The following is a 25,823-nucleotide window of genomic DNA, read 5'->3' as shown; positions in this document are numbered from 1 at the left end:
AAAACTATACATTTTTACAAAAACAATACCAGATGAGCTATATAAATGGATCATTTACAAAACATTGATGCAAAGAAAAATCTATTGTACAATGTCCCTTTAATACACAAAGTGACTCATAATAGAATCTATTTCAGATTTTACAGTCATTTATTGTTTAACTACTTCCATCTTGTTACCTCAGGTTGTATTTTAAGATACATTTTCCTTTTCAAATGCTTGTATTTCTGCTATACAATGCATTGTACAATTTAGGAGTTGTAAATTTTGCTTTTCTCTGTACTGATTTTCAAACCTCAATAAAAATTAATAAAAAAAAAATGAATATGAACTTGTTTTCTTTGCATTATTTGAGATCTGAAAACACTGCATCTTTTTTCTTATTTTGATAAAAAAAAAATTCTGCAACTACATGCTGTAAAAACAGTATTTCTCCAACATAGGTGTGTCCGGTCCACGGCGTCATCCTTACTTGTGGGATATTCTCTTCCCCAACAGGAAATGGCAAAGAGCCCAGCAAAGCTGGTCACATGATCCCTCCTAGGCTCCGCCTACCCCAGTCATTCTCTTTGCCGTTGTACAGGCAACATCTCCACGGAGATGGCTTAGAGTTTTTTAGTGTTTAACTGTAGTTTTTATTATTCAATCAAGAGTTTGTTATTTTAAAATAGTGCTGGTATGTACTATTTACTCAGAAACAGAAAAGAGATGAAGATTTCTGTTTGTATGAGGAAAATGATTTTAGCACCGTAACTAAAATCCATGGCTGTTCCACACAGGACTGTTGAGAGCAATTAACTTCAGTTGGGGGAACAGTGTGCAGTCTCTTACTGCTTGAGGTATGACACATTCTAACAAGACGATGTAATGCTGGAAGCTGTCATTTTCCCTATGGGATCCGGTAAGCCATGTTTATTAAGATAGTAAATAAGGGCTTCACAAGGGCTTATTAAGACTGTAGACTTTTTCTGGGCTAAATCGATTCATTATTAACACATATTTAGCCTTGAGGAATCATTTATTCTGGGTATTTTGATATGATTATATCGGCAGGCACTGTTTTAGACACCTTATTCTTTAGGGGCTTTCCCTAATCATAGTCAGAGCCTCATTTTCGCGCCGGTATGGCGCACTTGTTTTTGAGGACAGCATGGCATGCAGCTGCATGTGTGTGGAGCTCTGATACATAGAAAAGTCTTTCTGAAGGCATCATTTGGTATCGTATTCCCCTTTGGGCTTGGTTGGGTCTCAGCAAAGCAGATTCCAGGGACTGTAAAGGGGTTAAATATAAAAACGGCTCCGGTTCCGTTATTTTAAGGGTTAAAGCTTCCAAATTTGGTGTGCAATACTTTTAAGGCTTTAAGACACTGTGGTGAAATTTTGGTGAATTTTGAACAATTCCTTCATACTTTTTCGCAATTGCAGTAATAAAGTGTGTTTAGTTTAAAATTTAAAGTGACAGTAACGGTTTTATTTTAAAACGTTTTTTGTGCTTTGTTATCAAGTTTATGCCTGTTTAACATGTCTGAACTACCAGATAGATTGTGTTCTGACTGTGGGGAAACCAAGGTTCCTTCTCATTTAACTATATGTATTTTATGTCATAAATTTTTTTTAGTAAAAATGATGCCCAAGATGATTCCTCAAGTGAGGGGAGTAAGCATGGTACTGCATCATCCCCTCCTTCGTCTACACCAGTCTTGCCCATACAGGAGGCCCCTAGTACATCTAGTGCGCCAATACTCCTTACTATGCAACATTTAACGGCTGTAATGGATAATTCTATCAAAAACATTTTAGCCAATATGCCCACTTATCAGCGAAAGCGCGACTGCTCTGTTTTAGAAAATTCTGTAGAGCATGAGAACGCTGATGATATGGTTTCTGAAGGGCCCCTACACCAGTCTGAGGGGGCCAGGGAGGTTTTGTCTGAGGGAGAAATTTCAGATTCAGGAAACATTTCTCAACAAGCTGAACCTGATGTGATTACTTTTAAATTTAAGTTGGAACATCTCCGCGCTCTGCTTAAGGAGGTGTTATCCAATTTGGATGATTGTGATTATCTGGTCATTCCAGAACCACTATGTAAAATGGAAAAGTTCTTAGAGGCCCCGGGGCCCCCCGAAGCTTTTCCTATATCCAAGCGGGTGGCGTACATTGTTAGTAAAGAATGGGACAGGCCCGGTATACCTTTAGTACCTCCCCCCATATTTATAAAATTGTTTTCCTATAGTCGACCCCAGAAAGGACTGATGGCAGACAGTCCCCAAGGTTGAGGGGGCGGTTTCTACTCTACACAAGCGCGCCACTATACCCATAGAAGATAGTTGTGCTTTCCAAGATCCTATGGATAAAAAATTAGAAGGTCTGCTAAAGATGTTTGTTCAGCAAGGTTCCCTTCTACAACCAATTGCATGCATTGTCCCTGTCACTGCAGCCGCGTGTTTCTAGTTTGATGAGCTAGGAAAGGCGATTATTAGTAATTCTTCTTCTTATGAGGAGATTATGGACAGAATTCGTGCTCTTAAATTGGCTAATTCTTTCACCCTAGACGCCACCTTGCAATTGGCTAGGTTAGCGGCGAAAAAATTCTGGGTTTGCTTTTGTGGCGCAGAGCGCTTTGGTTAAAATCTTGGGCAGCGGATGCGTCTTCCAAGAACAAATTGCTTGACATTCCTTTCAAGGGGAAAACACTCTTTGGCCCTGACTTGAAAGAGATTATCTCTGATATCACTGGGGGCAAGGGCCACGCCCTTCCTCAGGATAGGTCTTTTCAAGACCAAAAATAAACCTAAGTTTCGTCCCTTTCGCAGAAACGGATCAGCCCCAAGGGCTACGTCCTCTAAGCAGGAAGGTAATACTTCTCAAGCCAATCCAGCCTGGAGACCTATGCAAGGCTGGAACAAAGGAAAGCAGGCCAGGAAACCTGCCACTGCTACCAAGACAGCATGAAATGCGGGCCCCCGATCCGGGACCGGATCTGGTGGGGGGCAGACTCTCTCTCTTCGCTCAGGCTTGGGCAAGAGATGTTCTGGATCCTTGGGCGCTAGAAATAGTCTCCCAAGGTTATTCTCTGGAGTTCAAGGGGCTTCCTCCAAGGGGGAGGTTCCACAGGTCTCAGTTGTCTTCAGACCACATAAGAAGACAGGCATTCTTACATTGGGTAGAAGACCTGCTAAAAATGGGAGTGATTCATCCTGTTCCATTAGGAGAACAAGGGATGGGGTTCTACTCCAATCTGTTCATAGTTCCCAAAAAAGAGGGAACGTTCAGCCCAATCTTAGATCTCAAGATCTTGAACAAGTTTCTCAAGGTTCCATCGTTCAAGATGGAAACCATTCGAACACTTCTTCCTTCCATCCAGGAAGGTCAATTCATGACCAAGGTGGATTTCAAGGATGCGTATCTACATATTCCTATCCACAAGGAACATCATCGGTTCCTAAGGTTTGCATTCCTGGACAAGCATTTCCAGTTCGTGGCATTTTCTTTCGGATTAGCCACTGCTCCTAGGATTTTCTCATAGGTACTAGGGTCCCTTCTGGCGGTGCTAAGACCAAGGGGCATTGCTGTAGTACCTTACTTGGACGACATTCTGATTCGAGCGTCGTCCCTTCCTCAAGTAAAGGCTCACACGGACATTGTCCTGGCCTTTCTCAGATCTCACGGATGGAAAGTGAACGTGGAAAAGAGTTCTCTATCTCCGTCAACGAGGGTTCCCTTCTTGGGAACTATAATAGACTCCTTAGAAATGAGGATTTTTCTGACAGAAGCCAGAAAAACAAAACTTCTAGACTCTTGTCGGATACTTCATTCCGTTCCTCTTCCTTCCATAGCGCAGTGCATGGAAGTGATAGGTTTGATGGTAGCGGCAATGGACATAGTTCCTTTTGTGCGCATTCATCTAAGACCATTACAACTGTTCATGCTCAGTCAGTGGAATGGGGACTATTCAGACTTGTCTCCGAAGATACAAGTAAATCAGAGGACCAGAGACTCATTCCGTTGGTGGCTGTCCCTGGACAACCTGTCACAAGGGATGACCTTCCGCAGACCAGAGTGGGTCATTGTCACGACCGACGCCAGTCTGATGGGCTGGGGCGCGGTCTGGGGATCCCTGAAAGCTCAGGGTCTTTGGTCTCGGGTAGAATCTCTTCTACCGATAAATATTCTGGAACTGAGAGCGATATTCAATGCTCTCAAAGCTTGGCCTCAGCTAGCGAGGGCCAAGTTCATACATCAACCATCAGGGGGGAACAAGGAGTTCCCTAGCGATGGAAGAAGTGACCAAAATCATTCTATGGGCGGAGTCTCACTCCTGCCACCTGTCTGCTATCCACATCCCAGGAGTGGAAAATTGGGAAGCGGATTTTCTGAGTCGTCAGACATTGCATCCGGGGGAGTGGGAACTCCATCCGGAAATCTTTGCCCAAGTCACTCAACCGTGGGGCATTCCAGACATGGATCTGTTGGCCTCTCGTCAGAACTTCAGAGTTCCTTACTACGGGTACAGATCCAGGGATCCCAAGGCGGCTCTAGTGGATGCACTAGTAGCACCTTGGACCTTCAAACTAGCTTATGTGTTCCCGCCGTTTCCTCTCATCCCCAGGCTGGTAGCCAGGATCAATCAGGAGAGGGCGTCGGTGATTTTGATAGCTCCTGCGTGGCCACGCAGGACTTGGTATGCAGATCTGGTGAATATGTCATCGGCTCCACCATGGAAGCTACCTTTGAGAGACCTTCTTGTTCTAGGTCCGTTCGACCCACTCCAGCTGACTGCTTGGAGATTGAACGCTTGATCTTATCAAAGCGAGGGTTCTCAGATTCTGTTATTAATACTCTTGTTCAGGCCTGAAAGCCTGTAACCAGAAAAATTACCACATAATTTGGTATATCTGTTGGTGTGAATCTGCAGGATTCCCTTGGGACAAGGTTAAGATTCCTAAGAGTCTATCCTTCCTTCGAGAAGGATTGGAAAAAGGATTATCTGCAAGTTCCTTGATGGGACAGATTTCTGCCTTGTCTGTGTTACTTCACAAAAAGCTGGCAGCTGTGCCAGATGTTCTAGCCTTTGTTCAGGCTCTGGTTAGAATCAAGCCTGTTTACAAAATTTTGACTCCTCCTTGGAGTCTCAACCTAGTTCTTTCAGTTCTTCAGGGGGTTCCGTTTGAACCCTTACATTCCGTTGATATTAAGTTATTATCTTGGAAAGTTTTGTTTTTGGTTGCAATTTCTTCTGCTAGAAGAGTTTCAGAATTATCTGCTCTGCAGTGTTCTTCTCCTTATCTGGTGTTCCATGCAGATAAGGTGGTTTTGCGTACTAAACCTGGTTTTCTTCCAAAAGTTGTTTCTAACAAAAACATTAACCAGGAGATAGTTGTGCCTTCTTTGTGTCCTAATCCAGTTTCAAAGAAGGAACGTTTGTTGCACAACTTGGATGTAGTTTGTGCTCTCAAATTTTACTTAGCAGCTACTAAGGATTTCAGACAAACTTTGTCTTTGTTTGTTGTTTATTCTGGTAAACGGAGAGGTCAAAAAGCAACTTCTACCTCTCTCTCCTTCTGGATTAAAAGCATTATCCGATTGGCTTATGAGACTGCCGGACGGCAGCCTCCTGAAAGAATCACAGCTCACTCCACTAGGGCTGTGGCTTCCACATGGGCCTTCAAGAACGAGGCTTCTGTTGATCAGATATGTAAGGCAGCGACTTGGTCTTCACTGCACACTTTTTCTAAATTTTACAAATTTGATACTTTTGCTTCTTCTGAGGCTATTTTTGGGAGAAAGGTTTTGCAAGCCGTGGTGCCTTCCATTTAGGTGACCTGATTTGCTCCCTCCCTTCATCCGTGTCCTAAAGCTTTGGTATTGGTTCCCACAAGTAAGGATGACGCCGTGGACCGGACACACCTATGTTGGAGAAAACAGAATTTATGTTTACCTGATAAATTACTTTCTCCAACGGTGTGTCCGGTCCACGGCCCGCCCTGGTTTTTTTAATCAGGTCTGATAATTTATTTTCTTTAACTACAGTCACCACGGTAACATATGGTTTCTCCTATGCAAATATTCCTCCTTAACGTCGGTCGAATGACTGGGGTAGGCGGAGCCTAGGAGGGATCATGTGACCAGCTTTGCTGGGCTCTTTGCCATTTCCTGTTGGGGAAGAGAATATCCCACAAGTAAGGATGACGCCGTGGACCGGACACACCGTTGGAGAAAGTAATTTATCAGGTAAACATAAATTCTGTTTTCTCTTGTAAGGTGTATCCAGTCCACGGATTCATCCATTACTTGTGGGATATTCTTCTTCCCAACAGGAAGCTGCAAGAAGATCACCCACAGCAGAGCTGTCTATATAGCTCCTCCCCTAACTGCCACCTCCCAGTCATTCTCTTGCAGCTCTCAACAAGGGAAGCAGCTAGAGAGATGTGGTGTAAGGCGGCGACATGGTCTTCGCTTCATACTTTTTCTAATTTCTACAAATTTGATACTTTTGCTTCTTCGGAGGCTATTTTTGGGAGAAAGGTCTTACAGGCAGTGGTGCCTTCCGTTTAAGCGCCTGCCTTGTCCCTCCCTTCATCCGTGTCTTATAGCTTTGGTATTGGTATCCCACAAGTAATGGATGAATCCGTGGACTGGATACACCTTACAAGAGAAAACACAATTTATGGTTACCTGATGTGATCCTCTTGCAGCTTCCTGTTGGGAAGGAGAATATCCCACAAGTAATGGATGAATCCGTGGACTGGATACACCACAAGAGAAATAAATTTATCAGGTAAGCATAAATTTTGTTTTTTATTTGGAGTTTGGGAGAAATGTCAGTAGTTTTAGAATAAAACAAAAATGTTAATTTTACTCAAACACATACCTATAAATAGTAAAACCAGAGAAACTGATCATTTTGCAGTCAGGGCCGGATTGGGCAGCCGGGATACCAGGAAAAATCCCGGTGGGCCGCAGCTCAGCTGGGCTGGGCTGGGCTGACTGGCTGCTGCAGTACAGGGTCTGAGAGCAGCAATTAGCGATAGCTGCTAGTAGTTGCTCTGTGTCTTGTTGCTTATATATATATATATATATATATATATATATATATAACAATAGGCAAGCTAGAGTAGACTGTGTCTCTGTTCTAACTTCTAACCAATAATCCAGCCGCAACGCAACTTACAAGTCCAACCTGCCGCAAGCCAATCAGAATCAGAGTAGACTGTCTGACTCTGTCTGTCACTCACAGGCCGCTCACAGTCTGTGACTGGATGAGGCCAGGTTATGCGGGGGTGGGCCGGGCCGGCTGACTTGAACGACTCATCTGAGTCTCACACACATGATGACATAGTCAGGATGCGTCAGACAGCGAGCCTAGTTGGAGGCGGGAGGCCACATGGGGTCACGTGTGGGACGGTCTTGGCAAGTCGGCAACGGAGAGTAAGTTGAATTCCAAAAAAATTATAAAACTTAAGATATGTAAGAGTTTAGCGTCAGCGAAAAGGGGCACAAAATAATTCAATTACTATATGTATATTATAATCAATAGGATATGTATTTGGTTTGGTCTGACTGAGAGTCTGTCTCTAATGTAGGAGCTATTTTCTGTATTTTAGTGCAACGGGTTAGAGCTGAAACTATCTTTAACAGGGGACTGGGCTACATTTGCTTACATTGCTTACTACATAGGCTGAGAGGGAGGGACTGAGCCGAGGGTTGTGAGAGATGGGTAACTGCATTAGATTTATGGAACACAGTCAGCACTATGGTCTAACACAGCCTTTGCACAGCAAGCACAAGCAGTGGTGTGTAATGTTGCTGATTTGCTAAATTAACATGCTGTCTTTATAAACCTGCTTTTCTGTTGAAGGTATATGTAATGTAAGGTTGATGCCTGGAATGTTTGCAGATTTTTATGCAAATTAAATGAGAACATATAAAGGTGCTGAATTGTTGGGGAATAGGTTTTCCAAGCAGGGGTCTGTCTACCTGCACTGCGTGCACACGGTTACTAACAAGCACCCTGGACAGTGCAGTCTGATGCCATATATATAGAAAATGCTATAGCCTTATTTATAGACAGTGCAGCAACGTAAAAATATTTTTTAGCCCCATGCAGGGCCGGATTGGGCCATGAGCCAGAGGGGGCGTGGCTTAGCTGGGGGTGGGGCAGGGCTGGGCCGTACCAATTTCCAGGGCCGATCTAATTTGCCAGTCCGGCCCTGTTTGCAGTGGTCTCTTAATTTTTTTAATTCGCTAATTTGAACAACTATTCCTGCTCACTGGTTAGTATTAGGTTGGTATAAGGTGACTTTTTATGATTTTATTATTTGATACTATTTTAATAAATTTGATATCTCCCTGTTGTGTAGGTTCTGAGGTGAGATTACTGCCTACCTGACTGTAAAATTAGGTGTGCGATATATCCTCAGAGCTGTTATAGCTCCATCATATATGAGTAGTCATTCCTGTTGACTGCCAACCAGGACTGTTGAAACAAATAAAGGGGACTTTCATTCATGAAGTGTAAGATACTTCATATAGAAAGCTCCTTTGTTTGTTTCAACCGATCGCCGTTCTTAGCTGCTACAGCAGCCCGCGGCTAAAAACTTTTTTTGCTAAGAGGTGATGTTTTCACTTCTTAGCCAATAGCCGTGCGGTAAATCCGGCTCCTATGGGCGCCAAGCTGAGTTTACCGCACGGCTATTGGCTAAGAGGTGAAACCGTCACCTCTTAGCAAAAAAAATATTTAGCCGTGGGCTGCCGTAGCAGCCAAGAACGGCGAACAGTTGAAACAAATAAAGGAACTTTCTACATGAAGTATCTTATACTTAATGAATGACAGTCCCCTTTATTTATTTCAGTAGTCAATCCTAGCGTTTGTACAACGCTTGGATTGACTTTCACTTTAAGCCCCCCCTTCTGGGACATAATCATTTTGTGTACTTTTAAAATGTATCTAATATATTTATGGATGAATGTTTAAGACCTACTCAAAAATACTTTATCTTTTGTTTTTCAAAATACAAATATTCTAAAAAAAAAAAAATTGATTTAAAGGTAATCTGATTCTATATGTGGCACCATCATTTTTGTGTTAAGGAATATTTTGGAAATAAAGAAGACTCCTGCTACTTATTTGCCATGTAGACAATAGAAAATGACAATGTCTCATATATTAACATTTCCCTTATTATGGTATTTTTGCTACCTAAAGTTATTTTCTCAAAATATATAAACTATAATAAAAAAATAAAAAAACTAGGTATATTTTCTGTAAAGTACCCACATAAATCATGAGTGCCCAACTACTAAAACCGTTCTAGCACAGAGGTGTGAAATACCTCTGCATTAGGTTATTGTACTGGGACCTTTTTATCCTTGTGACACTCTTTCTCTCCCCCCCACAGTCCTCTCCACCGATTCCTTACTCCACCGCTGCCTAACTTATCTAAAGGAACTCAGTGGTCAGTGGCAGAAGCAGCTGCCCTCCTTGATGCCACAGAAGCGTCAGTTCTGCATATCTACACATGCCATCCGTAACACACGCAGGAAGATGGAAGATCGACACGTAGTGCTACTTGAATTTAATCAGTTGTTTGGTATAAAGGTAACGAGTATTTTGAGTGTGTTTGATGTATAAGATTAACCCAAAGTTAAGGAAATAAATACAGATTTAATTATGCTTTTATATCATTTTGTGTGGTTAGAGTGTTAGAGAAAATATGACTATAAACTGTGCATTGCTTCCTATGCTTTGATTTTATTTTTAATTTAGTTTCCTTTTAATAAGTAGGGATGTGCAAAAAAATTGTATTTTGGCATTTGTTAGTGAAATAAATGCAAAAAAATTGCTGTGGCCCACAGCATTAGGGTTATGTTGGTGTTGGGTTTAGTAGAGTGCAACACACAAATATCTGCTTAAATACGAGATGTGTTGCTTTTATAAATCCGGCGTCAAAATTAAATATTGCAGACTGCAGTAATTTTCACCGTTCGTTTTACAAAATACAATTTTTGCACATCCGTATTAGGGCCAGATTACGAGTGTCACGCTTACTGTTTTGCACAAACTATATCGGGTTTATCGCGGCTGTTTGCACATGTCAGAAGGAGCACTAGTATTACAAGTTAAAAGTAAATGCGAACGAGTGAGCGTAATCACGATTTACGCTAGAATGATTACCGTGATCTCAGAGCTCTGTTACACAAGACAAAAAAGTGTCACAAAACACACAAAAAATACATTTAAAAGTATAGTTATACTAATAACACTATCTGATGAACATTATATTAAGCTATAAGGTATAAGGGCTCAAATAAATATATATATATATATATATATATATATATCTATATATCTATATCTAATTCATTTATTTATTAGGGGTGCGCCGAAAGAAACCACAGAAACGTTTCGGCCGAAAATGGCATTTTTGTTTATTTCTGTTTTCAGGTTTTTTTGCCTGTTATTTTAGGTCAAATTATTGTGTAGCATATTTCAAATTTGATGTTAGCCTAGAGCTGCTGTTTGAGTTTTACTTGACTTACTGTTTTGCAGAAGTTAAATAAAGAATAATACAGTATATTGATATTTAATAGGGATGCACCGAAATTTCGGTTGCAAAAATATTTTGGCCGAAAATGGCGTTATCGTTTTTGTTTCAGTTTTTTTTTACCTGTATTTTTTTTTTTTTTTTTTTTTTTTTTCCTGGTAAAATTATTGTGTAGCATATTATTCTTTTAAGATATTTTTTTTGTCCAAGTTTAGTGTGTTCCTTTCAATAAGTGTTTTATTTTATTGGCTTGCGGTTTTTAATTCAGATTCATTCATTAAATAGTCTAACATAATTAAAAAAATAAAAAAATATATATAATTACACGTTCCCATTTTTGCACATAGCAGAATATGTTCTATGTATGTGTGTGTGTATACACACAGTATCTCACAAAGTGAGTACACCCCTCACATTTTTGTAAATATTTATATATTTTTTCATGTGACAACACTGAAGAAATGACACTTTTCTACAATGTAAAGTAGTGAGTGTACAGCCTGTATATAACAGTGTAAATTTGCTGTCCCCTCAAAATAACTCCACACAGCCATTAAAGGGATAGGGAAGTCAAAATTATACTTGCATGACTCGGATAGAGCATGTCATTTTAAGACACTTTTAAATTCACTTCTATTTTCAAATGTGCTTCGTTCTTTTAGTATCCTTTGTTAAAATATTAATACGCACATATCATACACTAGTGGGAGCTGCTGCTAATTGGTGCCTGAACACATTGGCTAAATAGATATTTTCAGCTTGCTGTCAGTAGTACAATGCTGTCCCTTCAGCAATGGATAACAAGAGAATGAAGAAAATTTGATAATAGAATTAAATTGGAAAGTTGTTTAAAATTGTATGTTCTATCTGAGTCATAAAAGAAAATGTTGGGGTTTACTATCCCTTTAATGTCTAAACCGTTGGCAACAAAAGGGAGTACTTTGGACCCAATTTGGACATTTCCACTTAGGGAAATGTCCATATACACAAAAACAAGAACATTTTTTAACATTCAGCGCTAAATGCAAGGGGGTCCGATCTCTGCAAGTAACACAATCGTGTGGTCATAGAAAATAACAAAATAAAGATTACAATATCTCAGACATATACAAGTTCAAATGTTGCTTGTAGTAATCAATCCGAGAAACAAAGCTTTCAAATATTATACTTGCAGGACTTGCCCTCAATCCTATGAGGTAAGTGTACTTCCACGGAGGAGGAGGAATAGAATCTCCACAGCTGTTTGTTTTCTCCAACATTGGTGTGTCCGGTCCACGGCGTCATCCTTACTTGTGGGATATTCTCCTCCCCAACAGGAAATGGCAAAGAGTCCCAGCAAAGCTGGTCACATGATCCCTCCTAGGCTCCGCCCACCCCAGTCATTCTCTTTGCCGTTGCACAGGCAACATCTCCACGGAGATGGTTAAGAGTTTTTTGGTGTTTAAATGTAGTTTTATTCTTCTATCAAGTGTTTGTTATTTTAAAATAGTGCTGGTATGTACTATTTACTCTGAAACAGAAAAGGATGAAGATTTCTGTTTGTAAGAGGAAGATGATTTTAGCAGACAGTAACTGAAATCAATTGCTGTTTCCACACAGGACTGTTGAGATGAAGTAACTTCAGTTGGGGGAAACAGTTAGCAGTCTTTTCTGCTTAAGGTATGACTAGCCATATTTCTAACAAGACCATGTAATGCTGGAAGGCTGTCATTTCCCCTCATGGGGACCAGTAAGCCATTTTCTTAGTTAAACATAAAAGAATAAAGGGCTTCAAAAAGGGCTTAAAAACTGGTAGACATTTTTCTGGGCTAAAACAATTGCTTTACTAGGCATATTATGCAGATTCTAACTAATTATTGGTATTATAATCTTGGGGAACGTTTAGAAAAACGGCAGGCACTGTGTTGGACACCTTTTTCAGATGGGGGCCTTTCTAGTTATAGACAGAGCCTCATTCTGGGACTGTATAGGGGTTAAATGTAAAAACGGCTCCGGTTCCGTTAATTTAAGGGTTAAAGCTCTGAAATTTGGTGTGCAATACTTTTAATGCTTTAAGACACTGTGGTGAAATTTTGGTGAATTTTGAACAATTCCTTCATACTTTTTCACATATTCAGTAATAAAGTGTTTTCAGTTTGAAATTTAAAGTGACAGTAACAGTTTTATTTTAAAACGTTTTTTTGTGCTTTGTTGACAAGTTTAAGCCTGTTTAACATGTCTGTACCATCAGATAAGCTATGTTCTATATGTATGAAAGCCAATGTGTCTCCCCATTTAAATTTATGTGATAATTGTGCCATAGTGTCCAAACAAAGTAAGGACAGTATTACAACAGATAATGATATTGCCCAAGATGATTCCTCAAATGAGGGGAGTAAACATGATACTACATCATCCCCTACTGTGTCTACACCAGTTATGCCCACACAGGAGGCCCCTAGTACATCTAGTGCGCCAATACTTATTACCATGCAACAATTAACGGCTGTAATGGATAACTCCATAGCAAATCTTTTATTCAAAATGCCTACTTATCAGAGAAAGCGCGATTGCTCTGTTTTAAACACTGAAGAGCAAGAGGACGCTGATGATAACTGTTCTGACATACCCTCACACCAATCTCAAGGGGCCATGAGGGAGGTTTTGTCTGATGGAGAAATTTCAGATTCAGGAAAAATTTCTCATCAAGCTGAACCTGATGTTGTGACATTTAAATTTAAATTAGAACATCTCCGCGCACTGCTTAAGGAGGTGTTATCTACTCTGGATGATTGTGACAATTTGGTCATTCCAGAGAAATTATGTAAGATGGACAAGTTCCTAGAGGTTCCGGTGCCCCCCGACTCTTTTCCTATACCCAAGCGGGTGGCGGACATAGTAAATAAAGAGTGGGAAAGGCCCGGCATACCTTTTGTTCCCCCCCCTATATTTAAGAAATTATTTCCTATGGTCGACCCCAGAAAGGACTTATGGCAGACAGTCCCCAAGGTCGAGGGGGCGGTTTCTACTCTAAACAAACGCACTACTATTCCTATCGAAGATAGTTGTGCTTTCAAAGATCCTATGGATAAGAAATTAGAGGGTTTGCTTAAAAAGATTTTTGTACAGCAAGGTTACCTCCTACAACCAATTTCATGCATTGTTCCTGTCACTACGGCAGCGTGTTTCTGGTTCGAGGAACTAGAAAAATCGCTCAGTAAAGAATCTTCGTATGAGGAGGTTATGGACAGAGTTCAAGCACTTAAATTGGCTAACTCTTTTGTTTTAGATGCCGCTTTGCAATTAGCTAGATTAGCGGCGAAAAATACAGGGTTTGCTGTCGTGGCGCGCAGAGTGCTTTGGCTAAAGTCTTGGTCAGCGGATGTGTCTTCCAAGACAAAATTGCTTAACATTCCTCTCAAAGGTAAAACATTATTTGGACCTGATTTGAAAGAGATTATTTCAGACATCACTGGGGGAAAGGGCCACGCCCTCCCACAGGATAGGTCTTTTAAGGCTAATAATAAGCCTAATTTTCGTCCCTTTCGCAGAAACGGACCAGTCTCTAATTCTGTATCCTCTAAGCAAGAGGGTAATACTTCACAACCCAAACCAGCCTGGAAACCAATGCAAGGCTGGAACAAGGGTAAGCAGGCCAAGAAGCCTACCACTGCTACCAAAACAGCATGAAGGGATAGCCCCCGATCCGGGACCGGATCTAGTGGGGGGCAGACTTTCTCTCTTTGCTCAGGCTTGGGCAAGAGATGTTCAGGATCCTTGGGCGCTAGAAATAGTTTCTCAAGGTTATCTCCTGGAATTCAAGGAACTATCCCCAAGGGGAAGGTTCCACAGGTCTCAATTATCTTCAAACCAAATAAAGAGACAGGCATTCTTACATTGTGTAGAAGACCTGTTAAAGATGGGAGTGATACATCCAGTTCCAATAAGAGAACAAGGAATGGGATTTTATTCCAATCTGTTCATAGTTCCCAAAAAAGAGGGAACATTCAGACCAATTTTGGATCTAAAGATCCTAAACAAATTTCTCAGGGTACCATCGTTCAAAATGGAAACTATTCGAACGATCCTACCTACTATCCAGGAAAATCAATTTATGACTACCGTGGATTTAAAGGATGCGTACCTACATATTCCTATCCACAAGGAACATCATCAGTTCCTAAGGTTCGCTTTTCTGGACAAGCATTACCAGTTTGTGGCACTTCCATTTGGATTAGCCACTGCTCCAAGGATTTTCACAAAGGTACTAGGGTCCCTTCTAGCGGTTCTAAGACCAAGGGGCATTGCAGTAGTACCTTACTGGGACGACATCCTGATTCAAGCGTCGTCCCTGTCAAAAGCAAAGGCTCATACGGACATCGTCCTAGCCTTTCTCAGATCTCACGGATGGAAGGTGAACAAAGAAAAAAGTTCTCTGTCCCCGTTAACAAGAGTTCCCTTCTTGGGAACAATAATAGATTCCTTAGAAATGAGGATTTTTCTGACAGAGGTCAGAAAATCAAAACTTCTAAGCTCTTGTCAAGTACTTCATTCTGTTCCTCGTCCTTCCATAGCGCAGTGCATGGAAGTAATAGGATTGATTTTTGCAACAATGGACATAGTTCCTTTTGCACGAATTCATCTAAGACCATTACAACTGTGCATGCTCAGACAGTGGAATGGGGATTATACAGACTTGTCTCCGATGATTCAAGTAGATCAAAAGACCAGAGATTCACTCCGTTGGTGGCTGACCCTGGACAATCTGTCACAGGGAATGAGCTTCCGCAGACCAGAGTGGGTCATTGTCACGACCGACGCCAGCCTAGTGGGCTGGGGCGCGGTCTGGGAATCCCTGAAAGCTCAGGGTCTATGGTCTCGGGAAGAGTCTCTTCTCCCGATAAACATTCTGGAACTGAGAGCGATATTCAATGCTCTCAGAGCTTGGCCTCAACTAAGCAAAGGCCAAATTCATAAGGTTTCAGTCAGACAACATGACGACCGTTGCATATATCAATCATCAGGGGGGAACAAGGACTTCCCTGGCGATGAAAGAAGTGACCAAGATAATTCAATGGGCGGAGGATCACTCCTGCCACTTGTCTGCGATCCACATCCCAGGAGTGGAAAATTGGGAAGCGGATTTTCTGAGTCGTCAGACATTCCATCCGGGGGAGTGGGAACTCCATCCGGAAATCTTTGCCCAAATAACTCAATTATGGGGCATTCCAGACATGGATCTGATGGCGTCTCGTCAGAACTTCAAGGTTCCTTGCTACGGGTCCAGATCCAGGGATCCCAAGGCGACCCTAGTAGATGCACTAGTAGCACCTTGGACCTTCAACCTAGCTTATGTATTCCCACCGTTTCCTCTCATCCCCAGGCTGGTAGCCAGGATCAATCAGGAGAGGGCCTCGGTGATCTTGATAGCTCCTGCGTGGCCACGCAGGACTTGGTATGCAGACCTGGTCAATATGTCATCGGCTCCACCATGGAAGCTACCTTTGAGACAGGACCTTCTTGTTCAGGGTCCATTCGAACATCCAAATCTGGTTTCCCTCCAACTGACGGCTTGGAGATTGAACGCTTGATTTTATCAAAGCGTGGGTTTTCAGATTCTGTAATAGATACTCTGATTCAGGCTAGAAAGCCTGTAACTAGAAAAATTTACCATAAAATATGGAAAAAATATATCTGTTGGTGTGAATCTAAAGGATTCCCATGGAACAAGATAAAAATTCCTAAGATTCTATCCTTTCTACAAGAAGGTTTGGAGAAAGGATTATCTGCAAGTTCTCTGAAGGGACAGATCTCTGCTTTATCTGTTTTACTTCACAAAAGACTGGCAGCTGTGCCAGATGTTCAAGCATTTGTTCAGGCTCTGGTTAGGATCAAGCCTGTTTACAGACCTTTGACTCCTCCCTGGAGTCTAAATCTAGTTCTTTCAGTTCTTCAAGGGGTTCCGTTTGAACCCTTACATTCCGTAGATATTAAGTTATTATCTTGGAAAGTTTTGTTTTTGGTTGCAATTTCTTCTGCTAGAAGAGTTTCAGAGTTATCTGCTCTGCAGTGTTCTCCGCCCTATCTGGTGTTCCATGCAGATAAGGTGGTTTTGCGTACTAAGCCTGGTTTTCTTACGAAAGTTGTTTCCAACAAAAATATTAACCAGGAGATAGTTGTACCTTCTTTGTGTCCGAATCCAGTTTCAAAGAAGGAACGTTTGTTACACAATTTGGACGTAGTCCGTGCTCTAAAATTCTATTTAGAGGCTACTAAAGATTTCAGACAAACATCTTCCTTGTTTGTTGTTTATTCTGGTAAAAGGAGAGGTCAAAAAGCGACTTCTACCTCTCTTTCCTTTTGGCTTAAAAGCATTATCCGATTGGCTTATGAGACTGCCGGACGGCAGCCTCCTGAAAGAATCACAGCTCACTCCACTAGGGCTGTGGCTTCCACATGGGCCTTCAAGAACGAGGCTTCTGTTGACCAGATATGTAAGGCAGCGACTTGGTCTTCACTGCACACTTTTGCCAAATTTTACAAATTTGATACTTTTGCTTCTTCGGAGGCTATTTTTGGGAGAAAGGTTTTGCAAGCCGTGGTGCCTTCCATTTAGGTGACCTGATTTGCTCCCTCCCTTCATCCGTGTCCTAAAGCTTTGGTATTGGTTCCCACAAGTAAGGATGACGCCGTGGACCGGACACACCAATGTTGGAGAAAACAGAATTTATGCTTACCTGATAAATTACTTTCTCCAACGGTGTGTCCGGTCCACGGCCCGCCCTGGTTTTTTTAATCAGGTCTGATGAATTATTTTCTCTAACTACAGTCACCACGGTATCATATGGTTTCTCCTATATATATTTCCTCCTGTCCGTCGGTCGAATGACTGGGGTGGGCGGAGCCTAGGAGGGATCATGTGACCAGCTTTGCTGGGACTCTTTGCCATTTCCTGTTGGGGAGGAGAATATCCCACAAGTAAGGATGACGCCGTGGACCGGACACACCGTTGGAGAAAGTAATTTATCAGGTAAGCATAAATTCTGTTTTTATAGTTGGTTTAACCCTTTCATAATGTATCCCAATGGAAATTGCCAGTCAGGAGTATGCAGCAAAACAATCCTTGAGTGTGGAGTGCAGTTCTGGGGACCGATTTTTGTTTTCTTGTAAAATTAGCACTTAGAAATACTCAGTGTAGCCCCTGCCCCCAGTTTATTAAGAGCAGAGGATTTCCAAAACCAAAGTTGTTCTTCTGTCAGATCTGGGCATAAGCAAATCTGACTCCATGTTATTTAGTCCGTTAACTAGCTATCCAAGTTATAAAGCACTCTTTAATACTGCACCTCCATACATGGTTCTCTGTCAACTGAAACCCTTTCATATCCAACCTTCCTGTTGTTCTTGTGACATACTGCTCCTGTCATTACCACTATATAAAATTTCCTAAGATATGGAGAGTCCATGACGTCATTCCAATTACTAGTGGGAATATCACTCCTGGCCAGCAGGAGGAGGCAAAGAGCACCACAGCACAGCTGTTAAGTGTCACTCTCCTACCCATTATCCCCAGTCATTCTCTTTGCCTCTGTCAATGGAGGATGTGAAGTTTGGTGTCTGAAAAAATTAATTCCTTTTTTTGGTACTTTTCCCAGCAAGCAAGGATTTGGGCATAGCGGAGTCCACGTTAATCTTTTCAGCAGAGTAGTGGTGGTTTTAAGCAATTAGGAAGTTGTGAGGTGGACCTTATTTTTTTCCCAACATATTGCTGCCCTAGTTATAGAAAGTCAGAGTTGGTGACTCTGTTCTTTCTTTTTCTACAGGTCTCTGTGAGGAGTATGTGTCCTTTCACTCCTTGTAAGCTGTCGTCCTGCCTGACAGCTAGATTGCAGGTAAGTGCCCTTTCTCTTCTAGGTATTAGAGATTGGCACTTAAGAAGATTGAGCTGCAATTTTAATTTGGGACATGTATATCCTTTATTCAGGATATTTACAGGCAGAGAGCAGGCACTTATATGTGACTAGAGACTAAGGGGTTATTACTTTTTTATCTGGGATTTAAAGTATATTCCTTGTTACTTTATTGTGGGCCAACAGTTTGTATAAGCCGAACAAGTTGCTTGTGGTAGAATGAGTCACATAATTATGGCACACTTGCATTATTTATTCAGGGTTGTATGGGTTTTTACAGTTCTGCAAACAATATTTGCAGAGGGTGTTTCAGTAACGCACGCTTTTATTTTATCTGCACAATTTCTCATCGGCTTGTCACGTGACCCGCTTTCAGTTCACTAAGCGGAGCGGCGCCGTCACTGTTGCCAACATCTGGCTTCCTTTGATCGGCAGGAGAGCTCTCTGCCGTTTTTCTGTGACATTTACTTAAACGAAGGTCAGGTAAGGACACCTCAGTCAAGCTGAGGTGTAGAGGTTCTAATTTGTTTGTTTAGCTAGCATAGATACGTAGTGCTAAACTCTCTCAGGTATTTTCTATTTCTTAAAGTGACAGTTCCCAATAAATTGAATTTTAAAAAAAAAATTCATGTAATTTTGGGGTTTTGTTTTTTCTGGACATGGAAGACTATGTATCTTTTGATAAATAGTTGTTATGCCTTGAGGCACAAAATGTTTTGCATATGCAATTCTGTGCTGCATGCTTATCTAGCACTAATAAATTGTTGCCCACTGTGCCCAATGTCTCACAGGATGATGCTGTTCAGGCAATGCCACAGCTTTCTCCTCAAACGTCCCAAGCCTCAATAGCATCACATACAGTGCCCTGCAGTTCCTCTCAGCCTCCTGGAGGAGTTAATTTGCCTGCAGATTTTGCTGCACAGGTATCTTCTACGGTATCTGCAGCATTATCTGCTTTTCCTATGCTGGTTAAATGTAAGAGGAAAATGAGACATTCAGATAGTAAGGTTTCTGTTCCACCTACTGCTACGCAGGTTGCCCTCCCTCATAAGTCTGAGGAGGATATGTCGGTAGCCTCTGAGGGTGAAATCTCAGATTCGGACAGCATAATTCCTTTATCTGATACTGAAGAAGTAAACTTCAGATTTAAGCTTGAACATCTTAGTGTACTGTTAAAGGAGGTATTGGCTACTTTGGACGACTCCGATACTTCTGTCGCTGTCAACCCTAAGAAGTCCACCTTTAATGTGACCTTTAAACTGTACAACTCAATTGAAAAACAAACTGAAATATTTTAGATAAAGGGAAATAAAAATAAAAAAATAAAATAATATGGTTGCATAAGTGTGAACACCCTTTTATAACTGGGGATGTAGCTGTGTTCAGAATTAAGCAATCACATTCAAAATCATGTTAAATAGGAGTCAGTACACACCTGTCATCATTTAAAGTGCCTCTGATTAACCCCAAATAAAGTTCAGCTGTTTTAGTAGGTCTTTCCTGACATTTTCTTAGTCACATCCTACAGCAAAAGCCATGGTCTGCAGAGAGCTTCTAAAGCATCAGAGGGATCTCATTGTTAAAAGGTATCAGTCAGGAGAAGGGTACAAAAGAATTTCCAAGGCATTAGATATACCATGAAACACAGTGAAGACAGTCATCATCAAGTGAAGAAAATATGGTGCAACAGTGACATAACCAAGAACTGGATGTCCCTCCAAAATTGATGAAAAGACGAAGAAAGCTGGTCTGGGAGACTGCCAAGAGGCCTACAGAAACATAAAAGGAGCTGCAGGAATATCTAGCAAGTACTGGCTGTGTGGTACATGTGACAACAATCGCCCGTATTCTTCATATGTCTGGGCTATGGGGTAGAGTGGCAAGACGGAAGCCTTTTCTTACAAAAAAACCCATCCAAGCCCGGCTAAATTTTGCAAAAACACATCTGAAGTTTCCCAAAAGCATGTTGCAAAAGGTGTTCTGGTCTGATGAAACCAAAGTTGAACTTTTCGGCCATAATTCCAAAAGATATGTTTGGCGCAAAAACACTGCATATCACCAAAAGAACACCATACCCACAGTGAAGCATGGTGGTGTCAGCATCATGCTTTGGGGCTGTTTTTCTTCAGCTGGAACTGGGGCCTTAGTCAAGGTAGAGGAAATAATGAACAGTTCCAAATAATATTGGCACAAAACCTTCAGGCTTCTGCTAGAAAGCTGAACATGAAGAGGAACTTCATCTTTCAGCATGACAACGACCCAAAGCATACATTTTGGGATAGCCCAGCCAGAGCCCAGACCTGAATCCAATTCAAAATCTGTGGGGTGATCTGAAGAGGGCTGTGCACAGGAGATGCCCTCGCATTCTGACAGATTTAGAGTGTTTTTGCAAAGAAGAGTGGGCGAATCTTGCCAAGTCAAGATGTGCCATGCTGAAAAAATCATACCCAAAAAGACTGAATGCTGTAATAAAATCAAAAGGTGCTTCAATAAAGTATTAGTTTAAGGGCGTTCACACTTATGCAATCATATTATTTTTTTTTTTTTACTTTTATTTCCCTTTACCTAAACGATTTCAGTTTATTTTTCAATTGAGTTGTACAGTTTATAGGTCACATTAAAGGTGGAAAAAGTTCTGAAATGATTTATCTTTGTCTCATTTTTTTACATCACAGAAACCTGACATTTTAACAGGGGTGTGTAGACTTTTTATATCCACTGTGTGTGTGTGTGTGTGTGTGTGTGTGTGTGTGTATGTATGTGTATGTGTGTGTGTGTGTGTATATATATTACATACACACACACACTATGTGTGTGTGTGTATATACATACACACTCTCTTTCTCTTTTTCTCTCTTTTACTCTCTTGTCCTCAACCCCACCCTTAATTAAGACAGTTATTTTTTACTAAACCTCAGGCACCTCTACACCTTTTTGTATTATTCCTTTTTCCATTACCCTTCAGTCGAATGACTGGGTATTATGGGTAGGGGAGTGACACTTAACAGCTTTGCTGTGGTGCTCTTTGCCTCCTCGTGCTGGCCAGGAGTGATATTCCCACTAGTAATTGGAATGACGTTGTGGGCTCTTCATATCTGGAAAGAGACATTTTTCAGGTAAGCTATATATATATATATATATATATATATACACACACATGTTCGTCCCATACAGATAGACAGCAATGTAATCTCAAATCCAGTATTGGTCACTAATGTTTGATGCGCATATCCACAACCCTTTTTTCAAATTAGTTAATGCTAAGAGTTGCTTTTTTACTGTAGACTGTAATTTGACAGACAACCATATTTCTTGTCCTCAGGATGGTGTGGAACGGGCCTATTTTGCAGTGTTTGATGGACATGGGGGAATGGATGCTGCTAATTACGCCGCTACTCACGTTCATGTTATGGTGGCACGTCATGAGTTGCTGGCACAGGACCCAGCACAGGCACTTAAGGAATCTTTTCAATTGACGGATGCCATGTTCCTGCGGAAGGCAAAGAGAGAGGTGATCTTAAATGTAACAAGTTTTTGTTTTTTAGAATCAGGAAATACACACAAACAAAATATTTTCTCTATATACTCTTCATATTCTTAACTCTTTGTCATAGGACGGCGCTGTGGGTGCATTTGCAAAAAAGCATTGTAAGTTAGTAATTAAAAGGCCATAATAGTTGAAAAATTACAGTCAAGTGACTAGCACTAATAATTGCCGTGCTCCTCGGGTCCCAAGTGGCACTTCTACTTTTTTTTTTAACCCCTTTGGGGGATTTAAACACTCTGTAATGTAACGGAATAGAGCAATGTAATCTTCTGACTATTTTGTTCCTTTAAGATAGAAAGTATAACTATCTTTTAGGAGATTGATTTTCAGTTAGATGTTAGAACCTGCTTCTGGTGGTGTTGCAGAAATGATATATTCCTAAAATTTATATAAAAAAAAAAGATGTAGTGGAGACTTCTAAATATCCGTCCTATTTAAAAGGTATTTTTAATAACCTTGTTATTACATATTCTTTCCTAATATTAGTTTTAACTGACTATTAGAGCTTTTCCAATACTGTATATATCTTACTTTTCAGTATAGTACTTGTGTTTATAACCACTTAATAAATTAAGATAAAACTGGAAATGTTGCCAAACATTTTGTCCTGCATTTTAGCGCACTAGAATACTTTACTACATAAGAGTATCAAAAGAGGAGAATGATCCAAAGTTCTTTACAAAAAAGAGCCTTTTTAGAGGCTTTCATGTGAGATGTGGGTCTCTGTTGGTCAATAAATCATATGGGTAACTATAATGGAATGCCAGTATGAAGAAAAATAAGGAATGATAGTTAGTGAGCAATGAAATACATAGTTTTGGGGTCTTTTTGTTTTGTTCTGATAGAGGGCAAGTATAAATCCTTTCAATCACAACTCCCTTAATGCCCAGAAACCCCCACGACCTGACAGTTTTGAAAGGCAATTGTCTGCTCTTTCAAACAGTACATCATTTGGGGGTATAAATTTGATGTTTTTTTTTCCACACATTTTGCAAGCTGGTAATTTCCCCCCAAACTTTTTGTTATAAATCTCCCCCCCCTCTCCCTCCCCTTCCTTTTAAATGTAAACATTTGATTTACACCAGGAAAATCTCTGATGGTCAATTTTATTTAATAATATAATGCATATGTCAGATTATTTTACTACATTTTATTTGACACCTCAAGATTGATAGGTTGTATGCACAGTAACAAATATCATTGTGTAGTTTGCCACTCTTAATTTTTTTTTCTGTCTTTCATACAGGTGGTGAGAGTCAACGATCCGTTACTCCTGGGAATTACTCTTCTCTACCACTAGGAGGAGGCAGAGATTCCCAAACCCCAAGAGCCCTATAAAACCCCTCACATATACCTCAGTCATTACTTTGCCTCTGCTTGAGGTGGTGCATAATGTAGATTTGCATTTGATTCTTCAAAGAAGAGGGGTTTTTAGTCGATATTGAGGCCCGGTTTCCCCTCAGAGTACATTGCTTGTCAGAGCTATGTATTTAGGGTATGGTTTGTGATTCTTTTTTCACCTCATGTGAAATGTATCATAAACTTTCATAATTGCTTGCATTGACTTCCCTTCCCTCTATAAATCTACTATATACTTCTCATTTCATAAACATTTGCTGATATTCAGTACTGGTTTGGCTGACTGCTGCTTATTTGCTGGTGGATGAGTGTCTATTGCTAAGTATACTTTTTTGTTTTTTACATTTTTGAGCACTTAAGATAGATAGATAGATAGATAGATAAACCCCTGGGACAGTATCCTTTACATTATCCCCCTTGCTGTTTTGCATGTATCTGCATTATTTTCACTTAGTTTTAATTCCTGCACATAAGGGTTTGCACACTTTGGATTTACACTTACGGGTTAGCGTACGTCTATTTGATCTGTTTTAGTTATTGTCACGCTTCGGCTGTTTTGCACACGCTGGGTTAGCACACATACTCTCGGCTATACACATTTCGGGTTTTGGTGCGTTATATCCTTTTTTAGCTGATTGTGTTTTTGTGCGTGATTCTAGAGCATTATCTGTCCTTCAAATGCGTTGTTAATGTCTCCTGCTTTGTCTTGCATTTCGGCTTTGTGCATTGTACCTGTAAGTTTATTTTAAAAGCTACTTAGGAGGGAGTAAGTTATGTCAATTCCTCAAGAGCTTTTTTTTAAGGGGGTTATAGTGTTTATTGCTTTGCTTTGTCAAATGCTAAAATGGAGCTGTCTGATTCTGTCCCTAAATCTCCCCTAGAAGCCAAGTCCCCTAAACACCTATACTTATTTGGTGTGCTTGTTGTGAAACAGCTGAGGTACTTGCTCCAGCTCATTGATGTGACTCATGTTTAAACTTATTAATTTAATCAGACCAACTTAATGCTTCTTCTTTGGGTATTGATCCTCCTTTTTGTTCATTACCGAAGAATGTCAATGATGATTAACACATTGTGAAAAAAATCATTAAGCCTGCAGTTTCTGAGTTGCTGGAGGCTCTCACCTTCAAACACGTGTAAAAGGAGAGTTCAGAATTTACCTTCTAATAGTACTGTGCCCTGATGCCAGGGATACTGTTATGTCTTCAGATGTTGACATTTCCTCTGGTGATGAGGTGTATTCATTTGATGTTGATTCTGATATTTCCACTCTTTTGTTTAAAATTTAACATATTTGTTCTCTTTTGATGGAGTTCTTAATTACTTTAGGTTTAGGGGTTAAAGACCCTAAGGTTTCTGATAAGTCTTGTAATTGTTTAAATTCAGTTTTTAGGACAATTGTTAAACTCCCTGAGGTTTTTTCTACTCCTAATGCTCTGACATGAATTCTAGGGAATGTTCTAAGCCAGGTAATTAATCCTTCTGCAAGGTTTAAAAAGTTATATCCTTTACCTGCTGCTAATGTAGAATTATAGGAAACTGTTCTTAAGGTTGATGGGGCCATTTCTACTCTAGCTCATTCCTCTGGAAGATAGTACTTCTTTTAAGGACCCACTGGATAGAAAATTATATATTTATTTCATGGAAGGGCCTTTTTACAAGCACAATATTTACTTAGGCAAGCCATTTCTAAAGCTGATGTGGCTCCTGCTTGCACTTACTGGTTATCCAGTCTTTCAGAATAGTGTTCTGATGACTTTGTCAGTGAAAATCTTTTGGGTCTACTTAAAAAACATAATTTATGTAAGAACTTACCTGATAAATTAATTTCTTTCATATTGGCAAGAGTCCATGAGCTAGTGAAGTATGGGATATACAATCCTACCAGGAGGGGCAAAGTTTCCCAAACCTCAATATGCCTATAAATACACCCCTCACCACACCCACAATTCAGTTTAACGAATAGCCAAGAAGTGGGGTGATAAAGAAAGGAGTAAAAAGCATCAAAAAAGGAGCTGGAAATAATTGTGCTTTATACAAAAAATCATAACCACCATAAAAAGGGTGGGTCTCATGGACTCTTGCCAATATGAAAGAAATGAATTTATCAGGTAAGTTCTTACTTAAATTGTTTTCTTTCATGTAATTGGCAAGAGTCCATGAGCTAGTGACGTATGGGATAGTAATACCCAAGATGTGGAACTCCACAGAAGAGTCACTAGAGAGGGATTGATAAAAATAAAAACAGCTGGGGCGTGTCTCTGGGCAGCACCTTGAATGGTAGCAATATTGGCAGCTCTGTGCAAACTGCTGTTAAATCGCCAATTATCAGCAGCTCCTCTACTCTATTTCTATTCTATCTATTCTATCTATTCTATCTATTTCTGAAAATGCAAGTTTGATATCAAGGAGACTGAGTTATTTCGATTGCTATAAAAATTTGTTTGAGGAACTGCACTTTTTGCCGATCCGGAGTGTTGAGTCCTG

At 40.5% G+C, this 25,823-nt stretch overlaps 1 protein-coding gene across 1 annotated transcript in view; it reads left to right on the top strand.

Annotated features, from left to right (window-relative positions):
* PPM1F (protein phosphatase, Mg2+/Mn2+ dependent 1F) overlaps nucleotides 1-25,823 on the top strand; it is a 214,571-nt gene that overhangs the window by 75,848 nt on the left and 112,900 nt on the right. Inside the window, exons 3-4 of the mRNA XM_053701941.1 lie at nucleotides 9,399-9,598; nucleotides 21,753-21,941. Of these exons, the coding sequence (XP_053557916.1) occupies nucleotides 9,399-9,598; nucleotides 21,753-21,941 (389 nt within the window). The remainder of the gene's footprint in view (nucleotides 1-9,398; nucleotides 9,599-21,752; nucleotides 21,942-25,823) is intronic.

This window comes from Bombina bombina, chromosome 2 (genome assembly GCF_027579735.1).
Source record: "Bombina bombina isolate aBomBom1 chromosome 2, aBomBom1.pri, whole genome shotgun sequence".
Classification (NCBI taxonomy): Eukaryota; Metazoa; Chordata; class Amphibia; order Anura; family Bombinatoridae; genus Bombina; species Bombina bombina.
This window is presented reverse-complemented; position numbering and strand designations above follow the sequence as displayed.